This window comes from Uranotaenia lowii, chromosome 2 (assembly GCF_029784155.1).
Source record: "Uranotaenia lowii strain MFRU-FL chromosome 2, ASM2978415v1, whole genome shotgun sequence".
Lineage (NCBI taxonomy): Eukaryota > Metazoa > Arthropoda > Insecta > Diptera > Culicidae > Uranotaenia > Uranotaenia lowii.
In genome coordinates, this window is record NC_073692.1 from 44,535,114 (window position 1) to 44,559,059 (window position 23,946).

The following is a 23,946-nucleotide window of genomic DNA, read 5'->3' on the forward strand; positions in this document are numbered from 1 at the left end:
AAAGACAAAAAAGACAAAAAAGACAGAAAAGACAGAAAAGACAAAAAAGACAAAAAAGACAAAAAAGACAAAAAAGACAAAAAAGACAAAAAAGACAAAAAAAGACAAAAAAGACAAAAAAGACAAAAAAGACAAAACAGACAAAACAGACAAAAAAGACAAAGAAGATAAAAAAAAGACAAAGAAGACAAAAAAGACAAAAAAAAACTAAAAAGACTAAAAAAAACAAAAATAGACAAAAAAAAACGAAAAAAAACAAGACAAAACGACAAAAAAACATAAAAGATTAAAAAAACAAAAAAGACTAAAAAAATAAATAGACAAAAGAGACAAAAAAGAAAAACACAAATCAGACAAAAATGCGAAAAATGACAAACATGACCAACCTAACAAGAATGAGAAAAATGACAAAATGGACAGAACGCCAAATTTGCCAAACCATAAAAATAGTAAAAATGACAAAAATTACATTTGATACCATTTTTGTCATTTCAATCAATTTTTCCATTCATAAATTTTTTACGATTAGTGTTATTTTAGCCATTCTTGTCACTGTTACATTGTTGTCATTGATTTCTTTTTTATCATTTTTGTCAATTTGGCAATGGTTTTTTTTGTCGTTTGTGTAATTTTAGTTTTTTGTCAATTTTTTAAGTTCTATATCCGACTACAATTTATCAAACGTAAATCATTTTTACATCTGATGTTAACAATTAAAGGACTTTTGACTCAGTGGGATTCTCAAAGAAAGTAGGAAGAAATCACAACTGTTGTGATACAAATTGAAATGAAATCCTACGAAAGGTTTATCAACTTTCACTTGAGCCTAGTTGTCGAAAGCTTGGCGGAAAAAAAGGTCAGTAGAGTGATCGTAAAAGAAATGACGCAGAAGACAGCCCAGTTCACAGCCGGCTTTTACAAACATTCCCATTGAAGCCGTAGATCCGATCTTCTGCCGGTTCCATTAACGGATGGCGGTGGCATGTGTCAACATGATTGTTTCTTTTTTCTAGAAGGAATCAACATTAATCTTCCTTGTGGAAAACTCAGATATTTTCTAAAAAAAAAACTTTCCACCCTTCACCCTTGATCCCAGATTAAATTCATCATCAGCGTGATTATATTTTCTATAATTCATTTCGTTTGATTTCCTGATTTCAGCCAACGACGACGTCACAATGCGGAACTAAGATGAGAAATTTTGAATAATTGAACGTCTGGTACTGGAACTCGTATGTAAATCTTCTGTGGGCGATGACGAATTCCCTCCGTTTGCAGATTTAATTTGATAGCCGTCTTTCGGAGACTAAATAGATAGGTAGGTATCCCAAAAAATGACAAAAATAATGGAATACGTGTGAGGAACTTGGGCTCAGCGAGCAAACATTTTGTTTTGTAGCAAGATTCGATTTTTTTTATGTTAATTTGGCATTCATTAAAAATTAAAAAAAAACGCCTAAATTTCTTAATACATGGATTTTAAACCCGTCGAAACGTTGGACATCAAAAATATAAATCTACAGTATCGTATCCAGTGTATTTTAAAAAACTACAATAATAAAATTCTTAAAAACTATCTCACATTCACAAAACATACAGATAAAAAACCTGTTATCATTTGTTTTCCCGGAATTACGCTATCACACGGCTCCAATTTTCTGTTCGACGAGAGTAAACACGGCAATTTTTGTTTGTTGCTGTTATTGTCATTATAATTTTACCTTACCGCATCAAACGCGTATGAGCTGCAACTGAAACAACTGACGAATGAATGCTGAGCTGAGACAGATGAAGTCCACTCTAGAAGATCTTGGTACCGGACCAGCTCATCATTCAGCGACGCGTCGTCAACCGATCCGGTCGAGTGTTTCCGTGTTTACTAGCAACAGTTTCGAAGTTTGAAGATCACCAGTATTGGCAAGTCGGCGATGTCAACATAAAAAACTGACCTAACCGACTAATATCGCATGTCAAATTCAATTTGATCTGTTCAAAACGCACATGTGTTCCCTTGGCGAAGTAATAGGAGGTTCTACATTTTATTATTTTCAATCTACAACAACTAGCAGAAGCTTGTGTATTGTCAAAGATAAAATTCTGAGCAGCGTTTTGCGTCATATGTTGTAGCACTACTTGGCTCGGATGTGATTAATTGGTACCAGATATCGAGAAGATTCGAGACAGCAGTCAAATAAGTTTCCGGCGCTCCGGCTCGTCAAGATGAGAAAGCAAGTGAGGTAATTTTCCGTTGCTGAATGAAGCATTGAACACCAATTACCATTAAGCTCGAGGTTTGTTTGGCAGCGGTTGAAAATGCAATGGTGTGAATCAGGGACAAATTTCGAGTGTTGCACTTTGGTAAAAAGAAAACAGATTTTAAAGCCGTAGAATCTGGAAAATGATTAATTTAACACTCATTTTACTACGGCTTTTTACTTCAAAGATCTCTCAAAAAGTATGTTGAATCAACTTTTAGGTCTTCTTCTAGTCTTTTGAATATTTTTAGAAAAAAAAAATTGATAGCTACTAAGCGATAAATTGAGTTGTAGTGGTGTTTTTCTTGCGATTGAAAACACACCTAAGTATTTTAAAAGTTTTTGAATAAAAGTGATATTTCCACAAAAACTTTCATTCAAAAAATGTTGGAGATATTTGTAAGCTAAATTTACGAAAGTTCTATTTTGGAAAGCAAGAAGAAACCCTGGTTGAAAAAACTGGAATTTAATCCTGGTTTCTGTTGACCAATGTAACAAATTTGATGGTTTTTTTTTTGGAATAATCGGAGTGTTTGAGTTTTTTATTCTACTGGAAGAAGATTCAAAATAATTTAGAATTTTTATAGATTTATTTAAGTGTTATATTTCATTTATGAAACATGCACTTCTGAAATGTCTGCTCTTATGTGAGACCTGTTTGCACATTTTTCGTAAATTTTTGTGAAAAATGAAATGTATTTCCGTCGGCGTGTCTTGCTAGAACTTCTCATGACAAAATTTTGCCCAATAATTATTAAAAAAATAACATTGGGAGCTAATTTCTTTTTAATTATATGTCTGTTCCCAAAAGCTTCCCAAACTCTATAAACTCTTCTATGGAGGACATTTTGGCGCTACTGTTTGGTTAATATCTCCCATGGGACGAATAACAACTTTTTTTCCGGGATTTTAAGCGTCTACGGCTTATTCATCCCCTCTCAAATAACAACATACACTGCCGGCCAAAAGTTTGGGATCACCCGCTAAAAAACATGCAAATTTTGATCGTTCATAGCTCAGCCGTCTTAGGACATATTGCAAATCTTCTGAAGCTTGGGAATTGATGTTTTTTTCTAAATTCATTCAAAAATTATGTTTTAAATCCATAACCATAAAACACTCAGAATCTTAAGTGTGAATTTTCAAAAAAAAAAAAACAAATAATTTCAGGTAATTTTTTCATGGATATCACTCTAAAATATAATTTTAGTATGAATTTATGAAAAAACAACAATTCCTAAGCTTATAAATGAACCCTTCAGATCTGCAATACGATGTTAGATGAGAAAGATATGAATGAGATAAATTTGCTTGTTTTTAAAAGAATGATCCCAAACTTTTGGGTGATACACAATACTAGGGGTGATCTCAAACTTTTGGACGATAACTTAAGTGTCTTTTTTATAAATTAAAAGTACATTCTTCAATTTTTGCACAAAACTTTTTGATTGTGTTTTGAGAAGTATAGAATAAGGATTCTAATGCAACTCAAATTTTGAAATTTGGTCCACCCTATCCCGAGATGATCGGCTTTGAATATTGAGTGCGATTTTTTAAAATGTTCTAACTTTAGGTTAAGTTTTAGGGGTTGTACTCCATTTACCCGAAAACCATTGCCCAGAATGAAAAATCCCCAGAATTCCAATCGCCAGAAAGAACCATTCCCCAGATTTTTTTTCTCCAGACGAACCATTCCCCAGAAAAATTTTCGCCAGAATGTACCATTTCCCAGAAATTTTTTTACCAGAATGAACCATGTACCAGAAAATTTTTCGCAAGAAGGACCATTTCCCAGAAAATTGAAAACATTAATCCTTACTAGAAATTGTTTTAAAAAAAAAGGAATTGTTACAAAAAAAATGGGGTTTCATAACTTTATTCTTTTGCGGCAAGGCCGCAATCAACGAGGATGAAGGGGCCGAGGCGGCATAAAGCCGCCGAAGCTCCCAAATCCGAGGAGGCCGCCGACCCGCCGTCGAAAGCGGCGGCCCTAAGACATTGGTCTAGGTCTGCCGGGGCTTCCTAGGTCTGCGTGAAAGCTAGGGGTGATCCCTTAGACCCGTCCGCCACGCGACAGCGTGAAGGACAAAACGTCTTTCAAGTTCGAACGCGCAGCGTGAGGAGTCGGATACCAAAACTGTTTTTAAAGGACCATGGTAAGCATTGAATCAATTAAAGTACCTAAACCATAAACAAAGCACAATATTGGTTCTAAAATAAATTTAGTTTGAAAATTTCAAAGTCGTAGTTCCATTTAAAAAATCATTTAGAAAAAATTAATTTCGAATCATATGAAATATTCAAGAATTCATTAGAAAAAAAAAACAAATAAAAATACAAGGGGAAAAAATCTGGTAAATGTTCCATTCTGGGGAAAAAAATTCTGGGAAATGGTCCGTTCTGGGGAAAAAAATTCTGGTAAATGGTGCATTCTGGGGAATTTTTTTCTGGGAAATGGTTCATTCTGGGGTTTGATTTCGGGTATTTGTCATTCTGGGAAAAATCCATTCTGGGCAATGGTTTTCGGGTAAATGGGATACAATCGTTTTAGGTGCAAAACTAAAACATTATTTCTGAGCAAAATACCCCCGAAATAGCTATTGCTCATTATCTTTCAAATGAGATCAGAAGATTTGCAATACGTCCTAAGATGGCTGAGATATGAACGATCAAAATTTGCATGTTTTTTAGCGGGTGATCCCAAACTTTTGGCTGACAGTTTAGGTAGGTACACATAATTAATAAACAATTACTAAAGTAACCATGGAGATGGTTTTTGCTTTTAAGACAGTTAGGTGAAGTGCAATAAAGTATTCCTAGTTCTACCACCAGCCAGAACAAGTCTCTCCTTTCCACTGTCCAAAGTGCTTCCAACAACAGGTTATGGGCCCAGCACTGGTAGAAAGGAGGAGAAAGCGGAATCAACAGTGGCAGAAATGCCAGCGCCGATGGAAGGACAACGAGCCGAAGCCCGGAAGACAGGAACCAGAGCCACTGGAAGGTCGTCGGTGCAGAGCCATATCGAGGTCGTTGAGCCGCAATGAGGTACATTTTTACTAAGGTGGCGCAAAGGAACGCACACTATTGCACGTCGGAGAGAAAAAAGAAAAATAAACATAAACAAGCCCTGCGTCGCGAAGCGTCGTTGTCAGGGAGCTTCATTTATCCTAGGCAAAATGCGTCGCGAAAATGGTCGGTAGTGACGTCACTTCTGTCATGGTAACTATGTTTACGAAGAAAAAACTTTACTTCTACTTTTGCAACGTTTCTTTCTCATCACCTCTCTTTCCACCACATTGGTTGAGCCGAGGCCACTGGAAGGTCGGCGAGCGGGAGACCGTGGAAGGTTGTCGGACGAGGAACCAACTGGAAGATCATCGAATCGGGAAACCAGGTGGAGGTCGACATAATTCATGAACAATTACTTAAGTAACCATGGAGATAGTTTTTGTATAAAAGACATTTCGGTAAAGTGCAATAAAGTATTCCTAGTTCTACCATCACAAAGAACAGATCACTCCTTTCCACTGCCCAAAGTGCTTCAACAAATCCTAACTCCCAAACCATGAAGACGTTGGTTAATAAACTTTGTCAAATTCCTTCGAAGCTTTGATGAGAAAGAGACAAATCTCAACACTTCTCCTCAACATACACCTTCGCAGTCTCCTTACTGCCTACGGCGGTTCTCCTCTTCAACGTACGCATCGGACCTCATTCGTTGCTTTCATATCACGACATTTATAGTGGTCCAGCTCGACGACCTTCACTTGGCTTTCCAGTTCGAGGACTTTCAATGGCACCGGCTTGACGACCTTCCGTGGTACCCCGCTCGAAAGTCGTCGAGTGGCTCCGACGATCACCACCTGGTTTCTGACTCGAAGACGTTCCATGATACCGGCCGCCAACCTTCCATGGCTATCGGTACGACGACTTCCCAGTAGCTCCGGTCCAACGACTTTGTTGGTTCCGGATCGACGCACTTATTTCGGCCCGACACCTCATCAATGGCACGAACACCTTCCGCTGGCTGTCGACTCGCCGACCTTCTAATACCGTATTTGTTTATGCCGAGTGTTGCCGAGTGGTGCACTGGTGCACCACTAGGTGCTGTCAAACTGTTTGTTTATTCGGACGGTGTTGCACTGGTTTTGACCTGGTGTTGCACTGCCATCGGGCGGTGTTGCCTCGAAAATTTTGTCAGTGTTGCGAGAGAGCGTGTGAGTGAGCGAGGTAGCAATACACTGGCGAGGATTTATGTTTGTTTTTATCGGGTACGGTGGAACACTCCACGAGTGGAGAAAACAAATACAGTATAAGTATCAGACCAAACGACCTTCCGTGGCACCTCTCCGACGACCTTCCGTATTTCCTGGCTTATCAACCTCCACCTCGCTTCCCGATTCGATTATCTTCCAGTTGGGTCCTGGTCCGAAAAACTTCCACGGTTCCGTTCAAAGACCTACATATGGCTCTGCACCGACGACCTTCCAGTGGCTCTGGTTTCTCCCGATGGTTCCTAGTTCGTTGTCCTTTCGGGCTTCGGCTCGTTGTCCTTTCATCGGCGCTGGCACTTCTTGCCACTGTTGATTCCATGTCTCCTCCTTTCCACTAGTTCTGGGCCCATAACCTGTTGTTGGAAGCACTTTGGGTAGGGGAAAGGAGGGACTTGTTCGGCTTGGAGGTAGAACTTGGAATACTTTATTGCACTTCGCCTAACTGTGTTTTATACAAAAACCGTCTCCATGGCTACTTTACTAATTGTTCAATCAATATGTGTATGTTGTTATGTGTCCCATCGATCTACGATTAGACAAATCTCAACAGTCCTCCAGGGGGCGGCGAATCGGAAGGCGAATTCCCTGTTGGTTTGGTTCGTGTTCGTTGAATGCCTGGGCATTGTACGGGAGAAGAAGACGGCGAGGGTTTTTTTAAAGGCTCTAGAGGAAATGTTTGGATCGGCTTCGTATAAAAGAACAATCGATGATGGCGCATTTCCGAGCGTTTGATCCGTCAATTGAAATCTTCTGGCGCAAAGGTGGAGGTCAGCGATCTGATGTCTCAACTGTTTCTGACTCCACCAGATGGCTTCAATCCGCTGGTGACGACCCTTGAAAATCTGAACGGAAGGAATCTATCGCTAGAAGTGGTCAAGTAACGACTGTTAGCTAAAGAATCCAAGTTTGGACATACCCAAAGGGTCTGCACCAGCAGACAACCAAAGTTCGTGGTGAGGAACGTATTTTTCGGAATTGAAAGGATCTCACGGTCGGGACAAGGCTGTTCTCAGCATCGTAAATGGGATAGTTGATGAAGCTCCACTGAAGGGAAACTTGTGAGAACTGCATCTCCAGTTGGATTCTGGAATGTCTACTCTAAACCGCTGCCTGCGGAATATCATCTGCGCTTGGTGGCCTGGCAACTGGATCTCAAGTGAGGAACTACATCGCCGGTTTCATCAAAGAGCGCTAGAAATCGAGATTCGGGAACGTAAGTGGAGATGGATTGGGCACACGCTGCGAAAAGATGAGGACGAGAAGGATATCAAAAAAGAAACAGACCCAAAAACTCGTGGCGGTCAAGCCTAGTCGCCGAAATATGGACTGCCTGCAGGTCTTTTACCACGGCCCTATGCACAGGAGGATCGGCGCGGTAACATTAAGTAAATAAGTAAGTAATGTCTACTCTAGACGAAATCCAAGGCTTACTAAAACCATGGCGGTTTCGGAAAGTGCTTTTTTGGTGAACCCTGTGCGGCAAGAAGGATATGAAAGTCCCGTAGCTGTAAATGATGGTCTCGATGGTCTCGAAAAAAATCCTGACGTGCTCACTTCGCAAGAAAGACGTGAATGACTTTCCAGAGTCTAACACGAAGCATGGCGAACGGGAGCTCAAGCTCCCGAGTAACTTCTGCTGGTTTGAATTATACTTGCTCAGATGAACCGAACACGTATAACATGATCCGAGGTCGGCCAGACGGGTCTAAAGGGATTGCAACTATTGATGATGGGCCGAATTAAGCGAAAGCGAATAACGTACGGATTCCTGCTGATCGTCCAGGGTGACGTACGTTCCCGTACTTTTTAAAAATGCTTCAAAACCGCTACCCTGCTTACTTATTAATCAAATCGAACCTCCTGAACAACTAGTGACATTCTGTGTGACATTTTGTGGACAACATTCTCCCATGTTATTAAATTTTTATTATATTATATATGGATGGCGCCAGATTCAATCCTCCAAGAGGTGCCTACTATGCCCCTAATTTAAGCATTCCAGAATGCCACGTTTAGCCCAAGCAGGGATGCCAGGTGGTTTTGTCAAAAATCAGGACACCACGAAGAAAAAAATCAGGATTTTTTAGGATACCACTTATTCAGCTTAGATTACATAAATTAAGGTAATGCAGACGCCTTAATTTCTGTACACTGTAAATTTTTGCCTCGGTTTCCAGCAGTGATTGAATTTTGCTGAGCATGAGTCGATCAACCATCTCTCGCTCACTGCTTTACTCGGAAGCAAAGGTTGCTTTGAGGCAGCGAAAACGACAAAACCGATGATGCATACACTCTCAACATGGCCCGCCTTCAAGGAGCAGTATACATTCGAGGCAGCGAATCCAAAAAACCAAACGAATGGCTCTCACTCATCTCCTGTTACATTCTTGAGGGAACCGAATTCAAAAGGCAGAGCAAACCCGAGTCTCCTCGTTTGTGCCTGGATCGAATACCCGAGGTTTTTCTGCTGTTGCTATTATTGCACAGCAACCGCACGCAGGCAGCTAGTGTTTTCGTTTCTTTTTCCTCCCCTCTCCTTGCTCCATACGTTGCGGGCCTATCCAATGCAACAAGTTCGGTTGCTGTAGTTGTTGCCTCAACCTTTGCGGCGAGGTTGAAGATGTTCTCCTCAACGCAGCTATCGGCTTGAGTCCATCAAATTCAATAACGTAAATGAGTATGTGTGCCTCGTCTTCTTTATGCATCATGTAGCAACCGAAAGTTGAGAGAGTTCGTTCGGGGCAGCAAACGAATAGTGTCTCTCAGAGCAGATCCTCCTCATGGGGGGAGGTTTGAATGAATGTATATGTATCGTCTTCTGTATAGCTATGCGAGGCCTCAGAGCGTATATTTTGAATACCTCTGATGAGAAAATTGGTGAGGATTTCAATCACTGGTTTCCAGCAAAAAAAATTGCTGGAAACGTTCAGCAATCCAAATTTTTGCTGGAAACCAGCAATCGGTTTTCGAATTGCTGGATTTTTCAGCATTCGGTTATGTGCTTGTCATTTTTGCTGAAAAATCAGCAATCGGTTTTCAAATTGCTGGACTCTCCAGCAATTGATCTAGTTTGCTGGAAAATCAGCAATCGAGTTGTCAATTTGTAGTTAGTTTTTGTTTCGTACGCTGAAGTAAGGTGAGATTCTATTTTACGAATTTAGGTTAAATTAATATAATTATTTTATTTTGATGCCTGGTTGCTAGAATATAGTAGCAACCAGGCATCAAGTCAAGGGTAAGTTTTTATTGTACAGGTAGATATTCCATAGAAGATACTAATCAAAACTATTTTTACAGGTGGCGGATGATCAACACTTTGGCACAAAGCGGCCACCCCAGAGCCGGTGTTAGAGTGGTGAAAAAAAAGTTTTTTTGAAAATGAATAAATCCCTTATTGAAAATGGGAGAAAATAATTGTTTTTATTGCTTATTGTATGCACAGCCAATATTAAACTTTAATTTTGAATTGAAATATAAATTTCATACTAAATACTACCGGTTGTGTTGAAAGAAATAGCTGGTTTCCAGCAATCTGGATTGCTGATTTTCCAGCAATTTGAATTGCTGGAAACCAGCATTAACGTTTGCTGTTTTTTCCAGCAATTGAAATTGCTGGAAATTTTGCTGGAAAGTCAGCGGGACAAAAACCAGCAAAATTTTGCTGGTTTCCAGCAAAAAAAAATTTGCTGTGTAGGGAAGAATGACCCTGGTTGTTGAACTCCCTTGAAAAAAAAAGCCTTAATTTATGCAACCTTAATTTAAAGATCATTTAAAAAAAATCGGTACAATTCAGAACAATTTAAAAAATCATGACTAAATTTGATGTATCTTAGGCAATTTTCATTGAAAAATCTTGAAATTTGGTCCAAAGATGTAAAAATGTATGATCTCGTTTCTGGTCAAGATTTATCAAAGTTAATTCACGCGATCAAAAATGGTGCCGGTTTGAAATTGAGGTTTATTATCGCCCAACAGACGATTTCATTCTTTTTTGGACGGATTTTCGTACGCTCAAATCAAGTCTCTTATTTCAGCAAAAACTGGTTATCGTCTTAAAAAAAAACAGACATGTTTTATACCCAATGGTTGTGGAGTACCTATTTACAAAATGTTTACATAAGTCACCTTATTATATTCCGCTTCAATGAATATTTCATTAAATTTCAAGGCTTTCTCATCACTCTATTTTCAAAATAGTCTTTCTAAAAAATTACCACATGTGTATGTAAATTGTTTGCAGATAGGCAAAGCCTGCATAATCTTGTGTCAATAACTCTTACTAATTATTCAATGCTTACAAAAAAAAAGTTTGACAAACAGTTATATCATACCTATATCGCGACAACGGTGCTACGGGGGCTGAATCGGCTGTTGATACTGATAGTGTTGCCCCGTTTCCAGTGAAGTAGAACTGGGAAATTGGCTTCCCAAAGACGATACGGGTGCCGCATTTGTCGTTGAATTACTCTGCGAAAGATCACCGGGATCATTTGGATCGCATATAAAACTTTCTCCTCGTTGAACGTGCTTCCTTTCATGCGTACGCATGTTATATCGATTGTTGAACCTTCGACCACATACTCCACATGCAAACGGCATATCATCACTGTGGATGACAGAATGCTGTCGGAGGTAACCGGGCGTGGTAAATCCTTTACCTGAGTTAAAAAAGTAGAGAAGTTTAAATTCTACTTACCATCAAGTCACCATTCACCGCCCAGACACCATTTACCGCCCAAAATCACCCTTTTGTGTGTATTTCGAAAAAACTGGAATATTTTCTCCAAAAATAAGACCTGTGTTCTGTGTCGGCATCATTGTTCGACCATTTCACTGAAAAATCATCACTTAATTACGCTAACTATAGCCAGAAATAAAATATTTGGTTTTTCGTTTCCGGTCAAATTATTGAATTCGACGCCTGTTAGCGAACTAAGCATAACTGTGATCCTAGGGAAAAAAGGGGTTTTGTTTACTAAATAGTACCTATTTGCCCTACAATCGACTTGAAACGATAGTTTGATTTTTGTAGAATAGATTTGCATCGGAAAATTTTCGATTTTTTCAATAGTTGTTGTTTTTTGAAGCGTTTAGTGATGGGCGGTAATTGGTGTATAAATAAAAGTATGGGTTCCTAATTACCGGTCACGCACAATTTCTTTGTTTTTAACGCATGTATTGTGTCAAAAGTGTAAATTGTAAGAAGCATTTAGTTTGATTACGTTAGAAAATGATGTTTTATCGCTGAAAGTAACCGATTACTTGAGGCTGTTTGCCGGGAATCATCATTTTGTCAGTCAACGCACTTTGTTAAAATTTGTACAAAATTTGCGGGAAAGATTTCACAAAATGTATTCTCTCAAGATCCAAAATATGGTTTTGACAGCTCGTTACATGGACAATATTAAAAAGAACAGTTTCCGTGTTGTTAGATAGTTTTTCCTTAAGAAAACATTTTCGATACCCGAAAAAGTCGAGTGGGCGGTAATAGGGCCAGTTGAACACCCCAAAGTTTAGTTAATTATTTTGAAAAGCGTACATTTTTCGCATTCCACTATTTTTTTTATTTAAAGTAGAGCAGTTTTGGAATGTATTGGAAAAGAAAGCGAATAAAAATCTGCCGTCGTTTTTTTATTACACATGTTTGAAGTTGAAAAACCGCTTAACTGGGCGGTAGATGGTGACATGATGGTATTTAAAATTTATAATTTGAACAATTTACCACAAACCGAGCAAACATAATTTTTCGCCTCCGAGTGAATTTTCTGGTGTTTGGTGAGCGCCCCTTTCGGTCCTTTAATCCGTTGGTCACAAATCTCGCAGGTCTGATACTCGGGTCCATCGTCCCGGTGATGCCGACGGATGTGCTTCATCAGCAGATTGCGACTGTGGAAGGCTTGTTCGCATCCCTCGTGCTGACAAGAATACGGGCGAACCCCCAGGTGTTGATTTTTATGGCTTTCCATCGAGTGGTATTCGATCCAGGTGCCGCAGAAATCGCACAGGGCTCCTCGTTTCCTGTTTGGGTCGGTCGCAGTTTTACGGGCTTTGTGAGTCTTGTTGAAGCGAAAAGCAGAGAATTAAAAAATCTTAGAATTTATTGGGATGATTTGTAATTACGTGAGAAGACCATCTACCTTTTGAGCACTTTCGTATTCATTTTCTGCTTCAACCTTAACACGTTTCCTATAAGGTTTCGTCACAATACGAGTTCGTTTGGTTTTTTCACGTGACACCTCCAAATGTGATACGGGACTAGATATTCGCTTTTTGTCACCAATGTTACTAATTTCAGCATTGAAATGATCTGAAGACCTACTATCGGGACTCGAACAAACTAAGTTTGATTCATTCTGATCAACGGATTGTATGGCATCTTCAGTTCCAATTTCTGAATCTTTATTTAAGCAGTTTATTGGATATATGGGCTCTAATTCGAGCTTTTTTGATTCTTTTTGAGCATGATCGTTTGGAGTTGAAACACTGTCATGAATTTTAGGTTTTATCAATGTTTCGTGTCGCTTAGTAAGAATTTCGTCATAGGCTTTATCAATCTTCTGTTTATGCCTGTCCACTATAAGTTTGCAGTTAGCAACGACATTCAGGTTTTCCGCGTCATCCCATCCATCATCGTCAACCGACTTCCGTTCTTGGACCAGCAAGTCCCGAGCTCGGTGACACGCTTTACGAAAATCAAAAATAAGATCAATCAAGGCGTTACAAATCCGACAAATGAACGGATACGCATCTCCCAGATAAATCTTTATCCCGATAGCGTTAAGAATTCTCGAATTCTGAGGAAACATCAAAAAGCTCAATCTGGCTCGAGACATCCGGCGCAAACACATGCGACATTGAATTTGCACGCTGCCTTTTGCAACAAGTGCTTCATCTTGAATTCCGACTCCGACAGCTTCAACGTCCAAAGAGCGTTCCTTAGGCCGAGGCAGTGAATCAACTTGGACAGCACGATCCCTTAAACCAATTTTTCTGGACGTTTGGACCGACACGTGGTTACATTTGAGACGGTACTCACAGAAAGACATTTCCGGTTCCTCGTACGAAAATCCATCCGGTGGTTCGTTTTTGATTTCGGCACATTCCAACACAACCGTTTCCATTGCTTGAATTAGAAAAAAACTAGAAAATAATCGTCTGAGGAAAACTTTTGAAACCTTTTTAAGAACTTACCAGATTTTTTATTTGAGTTATCCTTAGATTTTCGAGGCATTTTCACTTAGAATAACGTATAAATTAAAATAAAACTTTAGAAAATATCGAACTTTTCTAGCGAAATTTGTTGTGATTTTCCACAGCCAACCAAAACAAACCCCTGCGACTGAATTTGTTTACATTCTGCACAATGGGAACGGAAATAAACTTGACCAAAATTTGTATCGAAATACCAATATCAATTATTTTTAAGATTCTAGCATTTAATAGATAGTTTTTTTTCTCTAATTTCAGATCTCTTCAACTCGCCGTTGCCTTAACAGCGCTCCTATCTCAACACACAAATGGTCAAATCCTCTCCCTCGGCAAATGCCCGGAAGTGGCCGTCCAGCCGGATTTCAACGCCGATTCCTATCTCGGCCTCTGGTACGAACAGGAAAAGTATCCATTTATCTTTGAATTTGGGGGCCGGTGCGTGACAGCAGAATACGGAAAAAACAGTGACGGCACAGTTTCGGTGTTCAACCGACAACAGAATGTTTTGTAAGTTTTTTTTTCTTTTGAGTGAAAAATAGTTATTGATTTTTTTTAAATATATTTAGCACGCTTGCTGAAAATACAATCCGAGGTTCGGCACGGATAGTTGAACCGGCAAAGCTGGCCGTCAAATTCTCAATACCTTGTAAGTCGAGTCATTTTGAGTTCAAGCAGTTATTTCCACTGTTCAGTTAATCATTTTACGAAATGTATAAATTATGATAATTAAATTTTTTTTTTTGTTATCATTTCAGTTGAAGTTGAATCCCCGTATTGGGTACTCGGAACGGATTACAAAAGTTTTGCCGTGGTATATTCCTGTAATGAGATTGGTGGTCTCTTCAACACGAGTGAGTTTCCGATTTTTTTTTTTTCAAAATTTAAGAGCATACAAACTATATTTAATTTAAATTTATTTCAGAGGTTGTTTGGATTCTGACGAGAGATCGGACGCCACCGGTGGATGTGATGAATCAGGCTTACACCGTTTTGGATACTGCTAAACTCACACGATCCTACCTGATTCGAACGGACCAGAAGAATTGTAACAATATCAAAAAGCTGCTAATATGATAGCTGCATAAATCTGGCTATAATCGAGGCTGCTTTTGAATATTTTGAAAGTAAATTTACAACTCGTACATATTTATTCAACCTTTAAAAATATAATTTCAAATTAAATACAAGTTAAAACACTCGTAAAAAGATTTTTTTTTCATTTCAACCATTTTAGATATTTTAATAAATAAATTTTCAATTTTGGTTTTATTTTGTTTGCTATTCAGTTTTGTGGTTTTTGTCATTTTATACTTTTTTCAATTTTAGTCATTTCATTAATTTTTTTTTTTTCATTATGTGTCATATGTGTATGCTTGCATTTTTGTCAATTTTGTATTTTTTATAATTTTTGTATATTTTTTTAAAATTATATTATAGACCTTTTTGTCATTCCCCTTGTAGCAAAAAATGCTAAATTTTGTCTTATAACTGAATGAAAATATTCATCACTTTCGTTGCCATTTCTTTGTCATCTGCCAATGCCCTTCGAAGATTACCCGGCACTCCGTGGTTGATTTGATCTTCTTCAAGTTGTGGGAACATTGCGATATGTTTAAAAGTCAAAACTTCGTTGATTGTCATTTTTGTTATTTTGGTAATCGTAATATGTTTGATTTTTTTGTTTTTGTAATTTCTATAAATTTTGAAAATTTTGTTATTTTAATAATAAGGTATTTTAATCTTTTGTTTTTCAATTTGGATTTTTTGTTTTTGTAATTTTGGTCGTTTTTGTAGTATTTGTTATTGTGTAATTTTTTTAAGTTTTAAATTTTTGTTGTTTTGGTCATTATTGTATTTTTTTATTTATGAAGATTTTAAATTTTTGTCACTTTTTTATTATTGTAATTTTTTGTTTTGAAGATTGTTTTTGAAAGTTTTGAAAAAAGAATTAAATCTTTAACAAATTTTGTTCTTATTAAATTTAGGCTTTTTGGTTTTAATGTGTGCTTTTGTCCCAAAACGATGAGAAAATTTTTGTTTTCGATTTGACGTGTAGTATATACTCATTTATTTTTCAAAATGACGAAACTTTTAATTGATTTTTGGTATTCAACATTCAAAGTTACATTCTTTTATCTTTTAGTTATAGAACATTTTCATTTCTTCTTTTTTTGAATATGGTAGTTTTTTAAAGTTCGAAGATTATTGAAGAAAAGAAGATTTTTCGATCACGTTTGTTTCGTCCTTTTGAAATCTTTCTTGAGGCTGGCTGTGGCTGTGTTTTTTCTTCTCTCTTTTCGAATTTTCTAGTAAACAAAGAGCTTGTAAAAGGGAATTTTCGCACTTGCCTTGCCAGCCAGCGAAGAAGTGAACGTACGTTTCATTTAATTATCTGCGGCCAATCTAATTGAATTGATTCACAGTTGCCCCTTTTCCAGAAGTACCAAGTAATCTCAGTTGTCTTTCTGTTACGTTATGTTTCTGATGCGGTAATATTTTGATAGCGAAGCTGCGTGGTTTGATTTCGTGTTTTTGTGTGATTCTGGCTCAGAATAAAGAGGTCACCGAGAGGACTTAACAAGTAAGTTGAATGGGCGTGCTCTGCGATTGAACTGATTGATGATAATTAACGTGTGTCACTTCTTTATTCGTTTCAAAGTGCATCCGGCAGTAGTGGGCCATCGGGTGACAATCGATACCCTGAATGCGGCCACCGGAGGGTCGGACCCCGTCGAAAATGATCCGGATCCGGATAGTCCCGTGGAGGAGGCGTTCGAGGAAAGTATGTTGTCCATAGACAAACGGTTTGCTACCCTAACAACAACCGCAGCAACTGTTCCTCCAAATAGCTTTGCTTCCGGTTTGAGAAGACATCACGGTCAAGGTATTTCCTCCGTTTTTGGCACAGGAGGGGAATAATTTTTGTTTTGTTTACGGAATCAGAGTTGTTGCGATATTTGTGTGACTGCTATTTGTTTTAGTTTTGCCACTTTCTGTTATTGATTTAGTCTTGCATGACTGGAAGATGTCTTGTTACTCACTTACGGATGAGTCATCTTTAGTTTGGTTGCTTGCAGGTAGAATATGCGCATACGTTTAGCCGCTTTATTTGGTCATATTTCGTTGTCTTATCTGGTTTCATTATTAGCAGTTATTGTCGCTGGTATTTTGACTAGGAATCAGTGCACCGATAATAGGGCTACCATATTAAGGTAAATTAAAAATCGGTTTATAAAAGGTTCAAAACAATTCATTGATTGACATATTCGACAATTTGAAAACCAGTCTAGATCTTTTCAGAATTTCAAAAACCTTACTAAAATTCTACTTAAAAAGGGTCTCCGATTCCTAAATTTTTGTTCTAAGTAATTTATGCTTATTCGATAAAATGTGTGACATTCCAATTCAGTAAAACTCTTTTATATTGATTAAACCTAATTTTAATTTTTTTGCTTATGCCTTATTTGCAATTCTATATTTGAAAACTTTTTCCAATTTTGAATTTCTAGTAGGTACTCAAATAATTTTTTGATCATGATTCATTAGTTTGAATTTTTGAAGTGTTTAATCTTTTAGAAAACATTTCTAATGGGTTTTGTCATACTTTATTTTTAAAAGCTTGTTTTATCCTCTCGTTCTAATAATCTTTTTTTCATCAGACATTTGGCGCCGTCCCTCGAGTCGTGCGGGGCCAAGCGATTCCGCGGCCTATTTCGAGATCCTGTTCGCTCGAATTCTTCCATCTGGTGATGGGCTCGTCGCGGAAGGCTGTGCGGCCTCATCGCCCGGTGGCAAACGGTACGTCGTCTACGATGTGAGCGTACGCAAAAACAACGATAGCGCCAGCGATCCACATCCAACGACTATCGAACGACGCTATACTCACTTCCTGAAGCTGTACGAGAGCCTCCGTAAGGAATCGCCGCAGCTGCTGCAGTCCGTCAATTTTCCCAAGAAGGTGCTTATGGGCAACTTTAGCCAGGAACTGGCCGGGGAACGGAGTATGGCCTTTGAAAGCTTTTTGGACTACATCATAACAGTGCCTTCGCTGCGTGATTCGGAGCATTTTCTAGAATTTTTACAATCCGACGAACTGCGCAGGGCTGGACAGCTAGTGGACGAGCGAAGGTACGAGCTGGCCGTTCCGATTCTGGAGAACATCTTCCGCGTGCTGAACAAAATCTTCCTGGATAAATCCAAATGGGTTCTGTTGCTGCTGTGTCGTCTGGTAACTGCCTGTACCACTTCGCCTATTCCGCACCCACAGGCAGAACAATGGGCTGAATTGGCTTTGCGACGATACGAGCATGTCTGCGATACGGAACTATTGGTACTCTACATTCCCCTGCTTCAAACTTGCTTGCATTTATGGTAAGTTTTTCTCTAACCTTAAAAAATATAAAATCTCACAAAGCAAAACTCAAACCATCCCTAGGTGGCAACGTGGTCGGGATCGCTCCCTTTTAGAACAACGCCTAGACGAGATGGGCAAGAAAGGTATCAAAGTAAAAGGCGGCCCTACCCTGGCCCAAGCTATCCATGCTCTGGATCCTCGATCGGAAACCACGTAACCAAATGTGGCTGCTGGTAACAGATGGGTCCCCCAAAACGCGCGATAGCAGTAAGTATTCATTTATCCACCTTTACACTTTAATTATCGGTTTTCAAAAAAAAAATCTTTGCCATTGTTTCGTGTTAGCTTCTCTGGGTAGAACATAGATTTTATATGTTTGTTAGGATAGCTTTTGCCAAGTGCACTGGTATTGGCATAGTATTGTGATGATCCGGATAATTAGGTACAAAATTAGCTCATTAGCTCATCTGTAGTGAAATTTATAACGTTTATGTTTTATGGTTGTGTTGTAGTAAAAAAAAAAGGTTTACGAATCAGTTGTCTCGGACCAGGTTGATATACACATACACCTATTAGCTCTCCTGTAAGAATAACCACCATGATAATGATTGTTCTATGACAGCGATTAGGTACCTTCTCGAAATCAAAACACTGCTCAGTGTATATCATATCAATTTTATATGATATTATGTTCATCATTTGTGGCAATATACATGATATTAATTTTGAAGGTTTGTCAGTAATTGAGCTGTGGTGTATCACATCCAGTTGATTGTGGGGTTTGGTTTTAACTTGTTTTAGAAAAATGCCGTTGATGGAACTCAATTTCATAAAATGGAATTGTTGTCTTATCCCATTTCTTTATTTTTAAACAACTAAAACGAATAGAAAACAAATACCTAATATCAGTCAACAAGGCGATTTCCTAAATTTATAGTTAAATGTTTAAATCTACCTTAGTTTCAGGCATACAACATTTCAAGCAAATGACCTTGGTTTCAAGGTTTATCTTAAATAAGGAATGAAACATTAACCATGTCATCACATTTAAATAAATTGTAACTCAGTCCAACGTCCATTAGATCGGATATTCATTCGTACAGCGTTTAGCCTAACGTTATTCGACCAAATTTAATGAATGAAAAACTGCGTCCTCGTTTTTGGAAAGAACATGCCGTCATCAACTAATGGAGGATTCCCTCGTGTTTGAAAAGTTTTGGCCTTCGAACACGCCACCTTAATCAGTCCTTATCACCTTTGTCGGCCGGAAGAATTGCGTATTCATCTCACAGACAAAATGTTTAACAATGCCTCGAGATCCGATCGGTTCTCTACTTTAAAGGGTGTCCACAATGAAATTGCCACACACATAATTGATTCGCAGAATTCGAGTTTTCATCCGATTGCCATAAAATTTTCAGGGATTGAAAAACATCTATTTAACCTTATTTTACCATGTTACTCGTATTTGCATGTAAACCCATACTTTCTTCAGTTCCTCGACTGTCTTCACTACCTTAGGTCGTTTTAGAAGGTGCTGCTTCATATTCGCCTAGTACTTCTCGATGGGGCGGAGCTGCGGAATGTTGAACATTTTCGGCACGAAATTGATCTTATTGTCCGCATACCACTTCAGCACGTCCTTGGAGTAGTGGCATGAGGCCAAATCCAAGGATTTGGCCAGAAGATAGTTGGGACGCTGGGAGGAACTCTTTCTTGTACGTTTCCTGTCCGTTCATCGAAAGGTGCACTCCGCTTCCCGCACGTTCAGATGGCTTGCCAAACCAGGAATTTATTCGCAAATTTGGACATCTTCTGAGTGCGGACATGCTCCGGAACGCTGAACTTATCCTTGGCCGTGAAAAACTGGTTACCGGGGATCACATATATTTTGTCGTCCATGATGCAGCATTGAACTTTCGTCAGCATGACACCGTGAAATTCGCGATTCCCAACGTTTTAGCGATGGAACGAGGCGAGAGATCCTTGTTCTCGTTTTGAATGCGCAAGTTTTTATCACGCACGAGCTGTTCTTTCGACTTCATTTCCGAGAGTTTTGATTACAGGACTTTAAAGCTTGCAGGATGTAAACAAAGCATCCCGCCTTAAAAATCCGGTTCCATCTTCTGTATCGTTTCATGGATGCACCTCGAGCAGTATCAGAGAATCAGCTGATTTGTTTGCCGAATTTTTCAGCAGCGTATATAGCTCGTCAACTCCTAACTGTGCTGATAACTATTTTGGAAATCTGTCGAACTATGACGTCAGGCTACCCCAGCCTCTATTTACCGAGCAAGAGGTGCTAAACATTCTCAGTAAACTTGATCCATCGAAAGGCCCAGGTCCAGATGGAATTCCATCGTCGTTGGTTTCGCGAATAGCTGTTTCCCTTGCAACACCGCTTTGTCTAATTTTCAACCGATCCATCTCAGAAGGAGTTTTTCCTAGCCGTTGGAAAATTGCTTCAATTTCTCCAATTCATAAGTCTGGAAATGCTCATCGTGTGGAGAACTACCGGCCAATTTCAATACTCTGCTGTTTCTCAAAAGTGCTCGAAGTTTTGATGTACGAAAGGCTCTATTCAGCAGCTACACCGTTACTTGCCGAGGTCCAGCACGGGTTTATTCGGAAAAGATCGACGTTGACCAACTTGATGTGCTATGCCAGTGAATTGCATACAGCGATTGGTAAAAAACTGCAGGTGGACTCAATATATGTCGACTTTGCCAAAGCCTTTGATAAAGTGCCGCATATGATCGTGATCGAGAAACTTAAGCGCTACGGATTCCCAGAATGGGCAATCAAATGGTTGCATTCCTACCTGTTACATCGTCATGGATTTATAAATATTTGTGGAATTCATTCCACTAGTTTCGATATGCCGTCTGGTGTTCCACAGGGAAGTCACTTAGGACCGCTTATCTTTGTGATTTTCATTAACGATCTTGCAACTTTCATTCAATCGCCAAAGCTACTGTTCGCAGACGATTTGAAAATCTACAGGATCATTGACTCGAGAGTGGACTGTGCTGCGCTTCAAGAAGACATCAATAGACTACTCGCATGGTGTGGAAAACATGGGATGGAAGTAAACGCCGATAAGTGCAAGTGTATCAGTTTTTTTAGAACCAGAACCTCCGTGCCCTTCGAATACGCTTTTGGTGGCACTCCACTTGAAAGAGTTGTCACCATTAAGGATCTAGGAGTAACCTTTGATCAGAAGCTATCGTTTAATCAGCATATCGCGACAACAACAGCTAAAGCCTTCGCTATGTTTGGATTCCTGCGAAGAAATACTTTAAGCTTCGAGGACCCATATGCTCTCAAGACAGTGTTCTGCTCTTTAGTGCGAAGTGTCTTGGAATATGCGGCACCAGTTTGGGCACCCTACCACTCTGTTCATATCGAACGGATCGAACGAGTTCAGAAAAAATTTCTTCGTTATGCTCTGCGTCGACTGCCCTGGCGAGACCCCGTAAGGCTACCGCCTTACTTACAAAGATGCGCTCTTCTGTCTATATCGTCTCTGAGTCAAAGAAGAACATATTTGCAAAGAATGTTTGTATACGATATCCTGACAAACACTGTTGACTGTCCACAATTGCTCCAAAGCTTGAGTTTACACGCCCCAGCACGCCGTTTGCGCAACCAAACCACCTTCTGGCTACCTAGAAGCAGAACAGTTTTTGGACAAAACCACCCGCTTAATCGATGTTGTCAAGTCTTCAACGATGTTTCACACTTGTTTGACTTCAATGTATCCAAATCAATGTTTAAATGTGCAATCCGTGACGTTCCCTAGCATTAACATAACTTTAATTTAATCATAAGTGATTTTAATACTCGGTCTGTATGACGGCAGTCAAAGACTTAAATAAATAAAAAAAAAAGCACTATGAACTAAATGCACCCAAATTTCATTAAATTCTACCCAACGGTTGAAAAATTAGAGCAATTTCATCGTGGATACCCTTTAGAAAGTAAGTGTACTGCTGTATGTAATGGCCGTAGTCAACGAGTCTCTCTAGAAACCAGATCCATGGCTTTCTTCGATTATTTCTGCGCCTTGATATAAAAAAAACCCGTCAATGTGTCTCCAGAATAAACCTCACAAATTAATCGGAGGCCACAATCGTATTTCCAAATTCAGATATTGTGAGCACTCGATGTCGTCAATAATATCATAACACTTTGGAATATCCTCTGGCAAAATGACATTCAGAGCCTTCTTCGATTCGTCTTCCATTTCCTCAATCGAGTCAGAACGGAATCCCTGCAGTGGCCTTTTGAGTTTGCTGAACAGCCAGAAGTCACACGGAACTAGAACAGGCAAACATGTTGGCTGCGAAATGATATTAGTCGATTTTTGCAAAAAACAAAAACTAACGAAGAACGAGAGCCGTGTGAAATTGCGAGATGCTAAAAATCGAAAAAATTGTCCCAAAGCCACGCCTCACTGAAATGATGGCTTTGACGCGAAATTAGACACAGATGTTGTTGTGAGTACTATCAACATACAGAAAAAAACAATTAACCCATTGTAACGATGCGTGTATTGGGTTTAACTTAAGGTTTGGTGGGTCGTCTCATGTAACCGTATAGACGACGAGAGAGAGATAGAAAACGGGCCGGGAATGGGAAGTCATTCTAGATTACGACGCGAAACAGACAGGATTTACACCCATTCACAAAAACCGGGAAGTTTAAATAAAAAAAAGCCACTTTTCCTTTGATTACTTTTTTTGTACGGGATTTTCAATTGACCAACTGCTATTCATGCACACAATTCTTTTAGTTGAACTGGTCAGACACCGTATTTGCTCGTTTCATCGTTTGGACACCACATTTCATCTATGTATGTGCTACGGTTGGCACTTCTTGCCACTGTTGGTTCCGAGCGATTCTTTTTCTGGCTTCCGGCTTGACATTCTACCAGTGGCTCCAGCACGTCGATCTTTCATGATTCCTGGTCAAACGACCTTTCATGATCCCTGGAAGGTCGTCGGTGCAGAGCAATATGTAGGTCGTTGAGCTGGGGCCACTGAAAAGTCGGCAAGCCGGAAACCGTGAAAGGTTATGGGCTCAGAACCAGTGGAATGGAGGAGAAGGGCTCAGCACTAGTGGAAAGTAGGAGGAGTGAAATCATCAGCGGCAGGAGGACGACCCGGGACCTTTTGGAAGTGCGTCCAAACTGGGACGAGCCTGGGGATGGATTGGAAGTGCGTCGAGCCTGGGACCGTTCGGAGGCGTCGAGCCGGGAATCCATTCGGAGGTTATCATGCCTGGAATCCGATTGAAGGTGGTTGTGCCTGGAATCCGTTCGGAGGTGATCGAGTTGGGAATTCTTTCGATGGCGTCGAGCCTGAAAACCATTCGGTGGCTTTGCGCCGGGAATCCATGCGTAGGCGTCGAGTCGGGAAAAAGTTCGGAGGCATCGAGTCTACAGGGCGTACAGCCTTAAGGATGGACTATGAAGTGTAAGGAGCGTCAAGCTGACGGAAGTTTGTCGTCGAGCGAGCCAGGAAATGGTTGTCGGGCAAAACCGGTGGAGTGTTGTCGAGCGAGGAATGAGGAATCTTGTCCGACGGTAAAGGTGGGGGTCCAAAACGTTTATAGTTTCTTTACGGACGCTCCCAGCACCCATCGAAATGTGAAGCGATCGAAAGATTAAACGTCCACTTACTGTTCGGGCTAACGAACGCAACATTCAGACGTTCCTCGTCGATCTGCTTCAGTCCCTCGCACAACTCCCTTGATGCTCCGATGAAATTGGTTCCCCGGTCACTCAGGATCTCCAAGGGAGAACCTTCGCGATGAAGTTACGCAGCGCTAAGATGCACGAATATCTACTAAC

At 39.6% G+C, this 23,946-nt stretch overlaps 3 protein-coding genes across 7 annotated transcripts; 2 read left to right on the forward strand and 1 right to left on the reverse strand.

The window, feature by feature from the left end:
- The first annotated feature begins 1,812 nt into the window (after nucleotides 1–1,812).
- LOC129748819 (apolipoprotein D-like) lies at nucleotides 1,813–14,930 on the forward strand. The gene is made up of 6 exons (XM_055743575.1): nucleotides 1,813–2,029; nucleotides 2,128–2,237; nucleotides 13,997–14,245; nucleotides 14,305–14,384; nucleotides 14,494–14,589; nucleotides 14,661–14,930. Exons 2-6 carry the CDS (start codon nucleotides 2,221–2,223, stop codon nucleotides 14,810–14,812), a joined length of 594 nt encoding a protein of 197 aa, XP_055599550.1. The 5' UTR covers nucleotides 1,813–2,029; nucleotides 2,128–2,220; the 3' UTR covers nucleotides 14,813–14,930.
- LOC129748818 (zinc finger protein 250-like) lies at nucleotides 10,706–13,858 on the reverse strand. Of its 2 annotated transcripts, XM_055743574.1 has the most exons (5): nucleotides 13,721–13,858; nucleotides 13,566–13,652; nucleotides 12,667–13,211; nucleotides 12,252–12,585; nucleotides 10,706–11,187 (listed from the first exon to the last, which is right to left on the reverse strand). In XM_055743574.1, the coding sequence occupies exons 1-5, from the start codon at nucleotides 13,758–13,760 to the stop codon at nucleotides 10,880–10,882; spliced, it is 1,314 nt and encodes a 437-aa protein (XP_055599549.1). In that variant the 5' UTR covers nucleotides 13,761–13,858; the 3' UTR covers nucleotides 10,706–10,879. The 2 variants fall into 2 exon arrangements, with proteins under 2 accessions (XP_055599549.1, XP_055599548.1); XM_055743573.1 differs by having other exon boundaries at nucleotides 10,707–11,187; nucleotides 12,667–13,652.
- Nucleotides 14,931–15,991: 1,061 nt separating the features above from the next.
- Nucleotides 15,992–18,822, forward strand: LOC129745966 (sorting nexin-21-like). 4 transcript variants are annotated; one of them, XM_055739370.1, is made up of 5 exons: nucleotides 15,992–16,111; nucleotides 16,162–16,319; nucleotides 16,398–16,622; nucleotides 17,398–18,109; nucleotides 18,174–18,822. In XM_055739370.1, coding segments are annotated over exons 2-5 (1,074 nt in total). In that variant the 5' UTR covers nucleotides 15,992–16,111; nucleotides 16,162–16,318; the 3' UTR covers nucleotides 18,310–18,822. The 4 variants fall into 4 exon arrangements, with proteins under 4 accessions (XP_055595345.1, XP_055595346.1, XP_055595347.1 ...); XM_055739371.1 differs by having other exon boundaries at nucleotides 16,003–16,111; nucleotides 16,177–16,319; XM_055739372.1 differs by having other exon boundaries at nucleotides 16,033–16,185; nucleotides 16,243–16,319.
- Nucleotides 18,823–23,946: the final 5,124 nt, after the last annotated feature.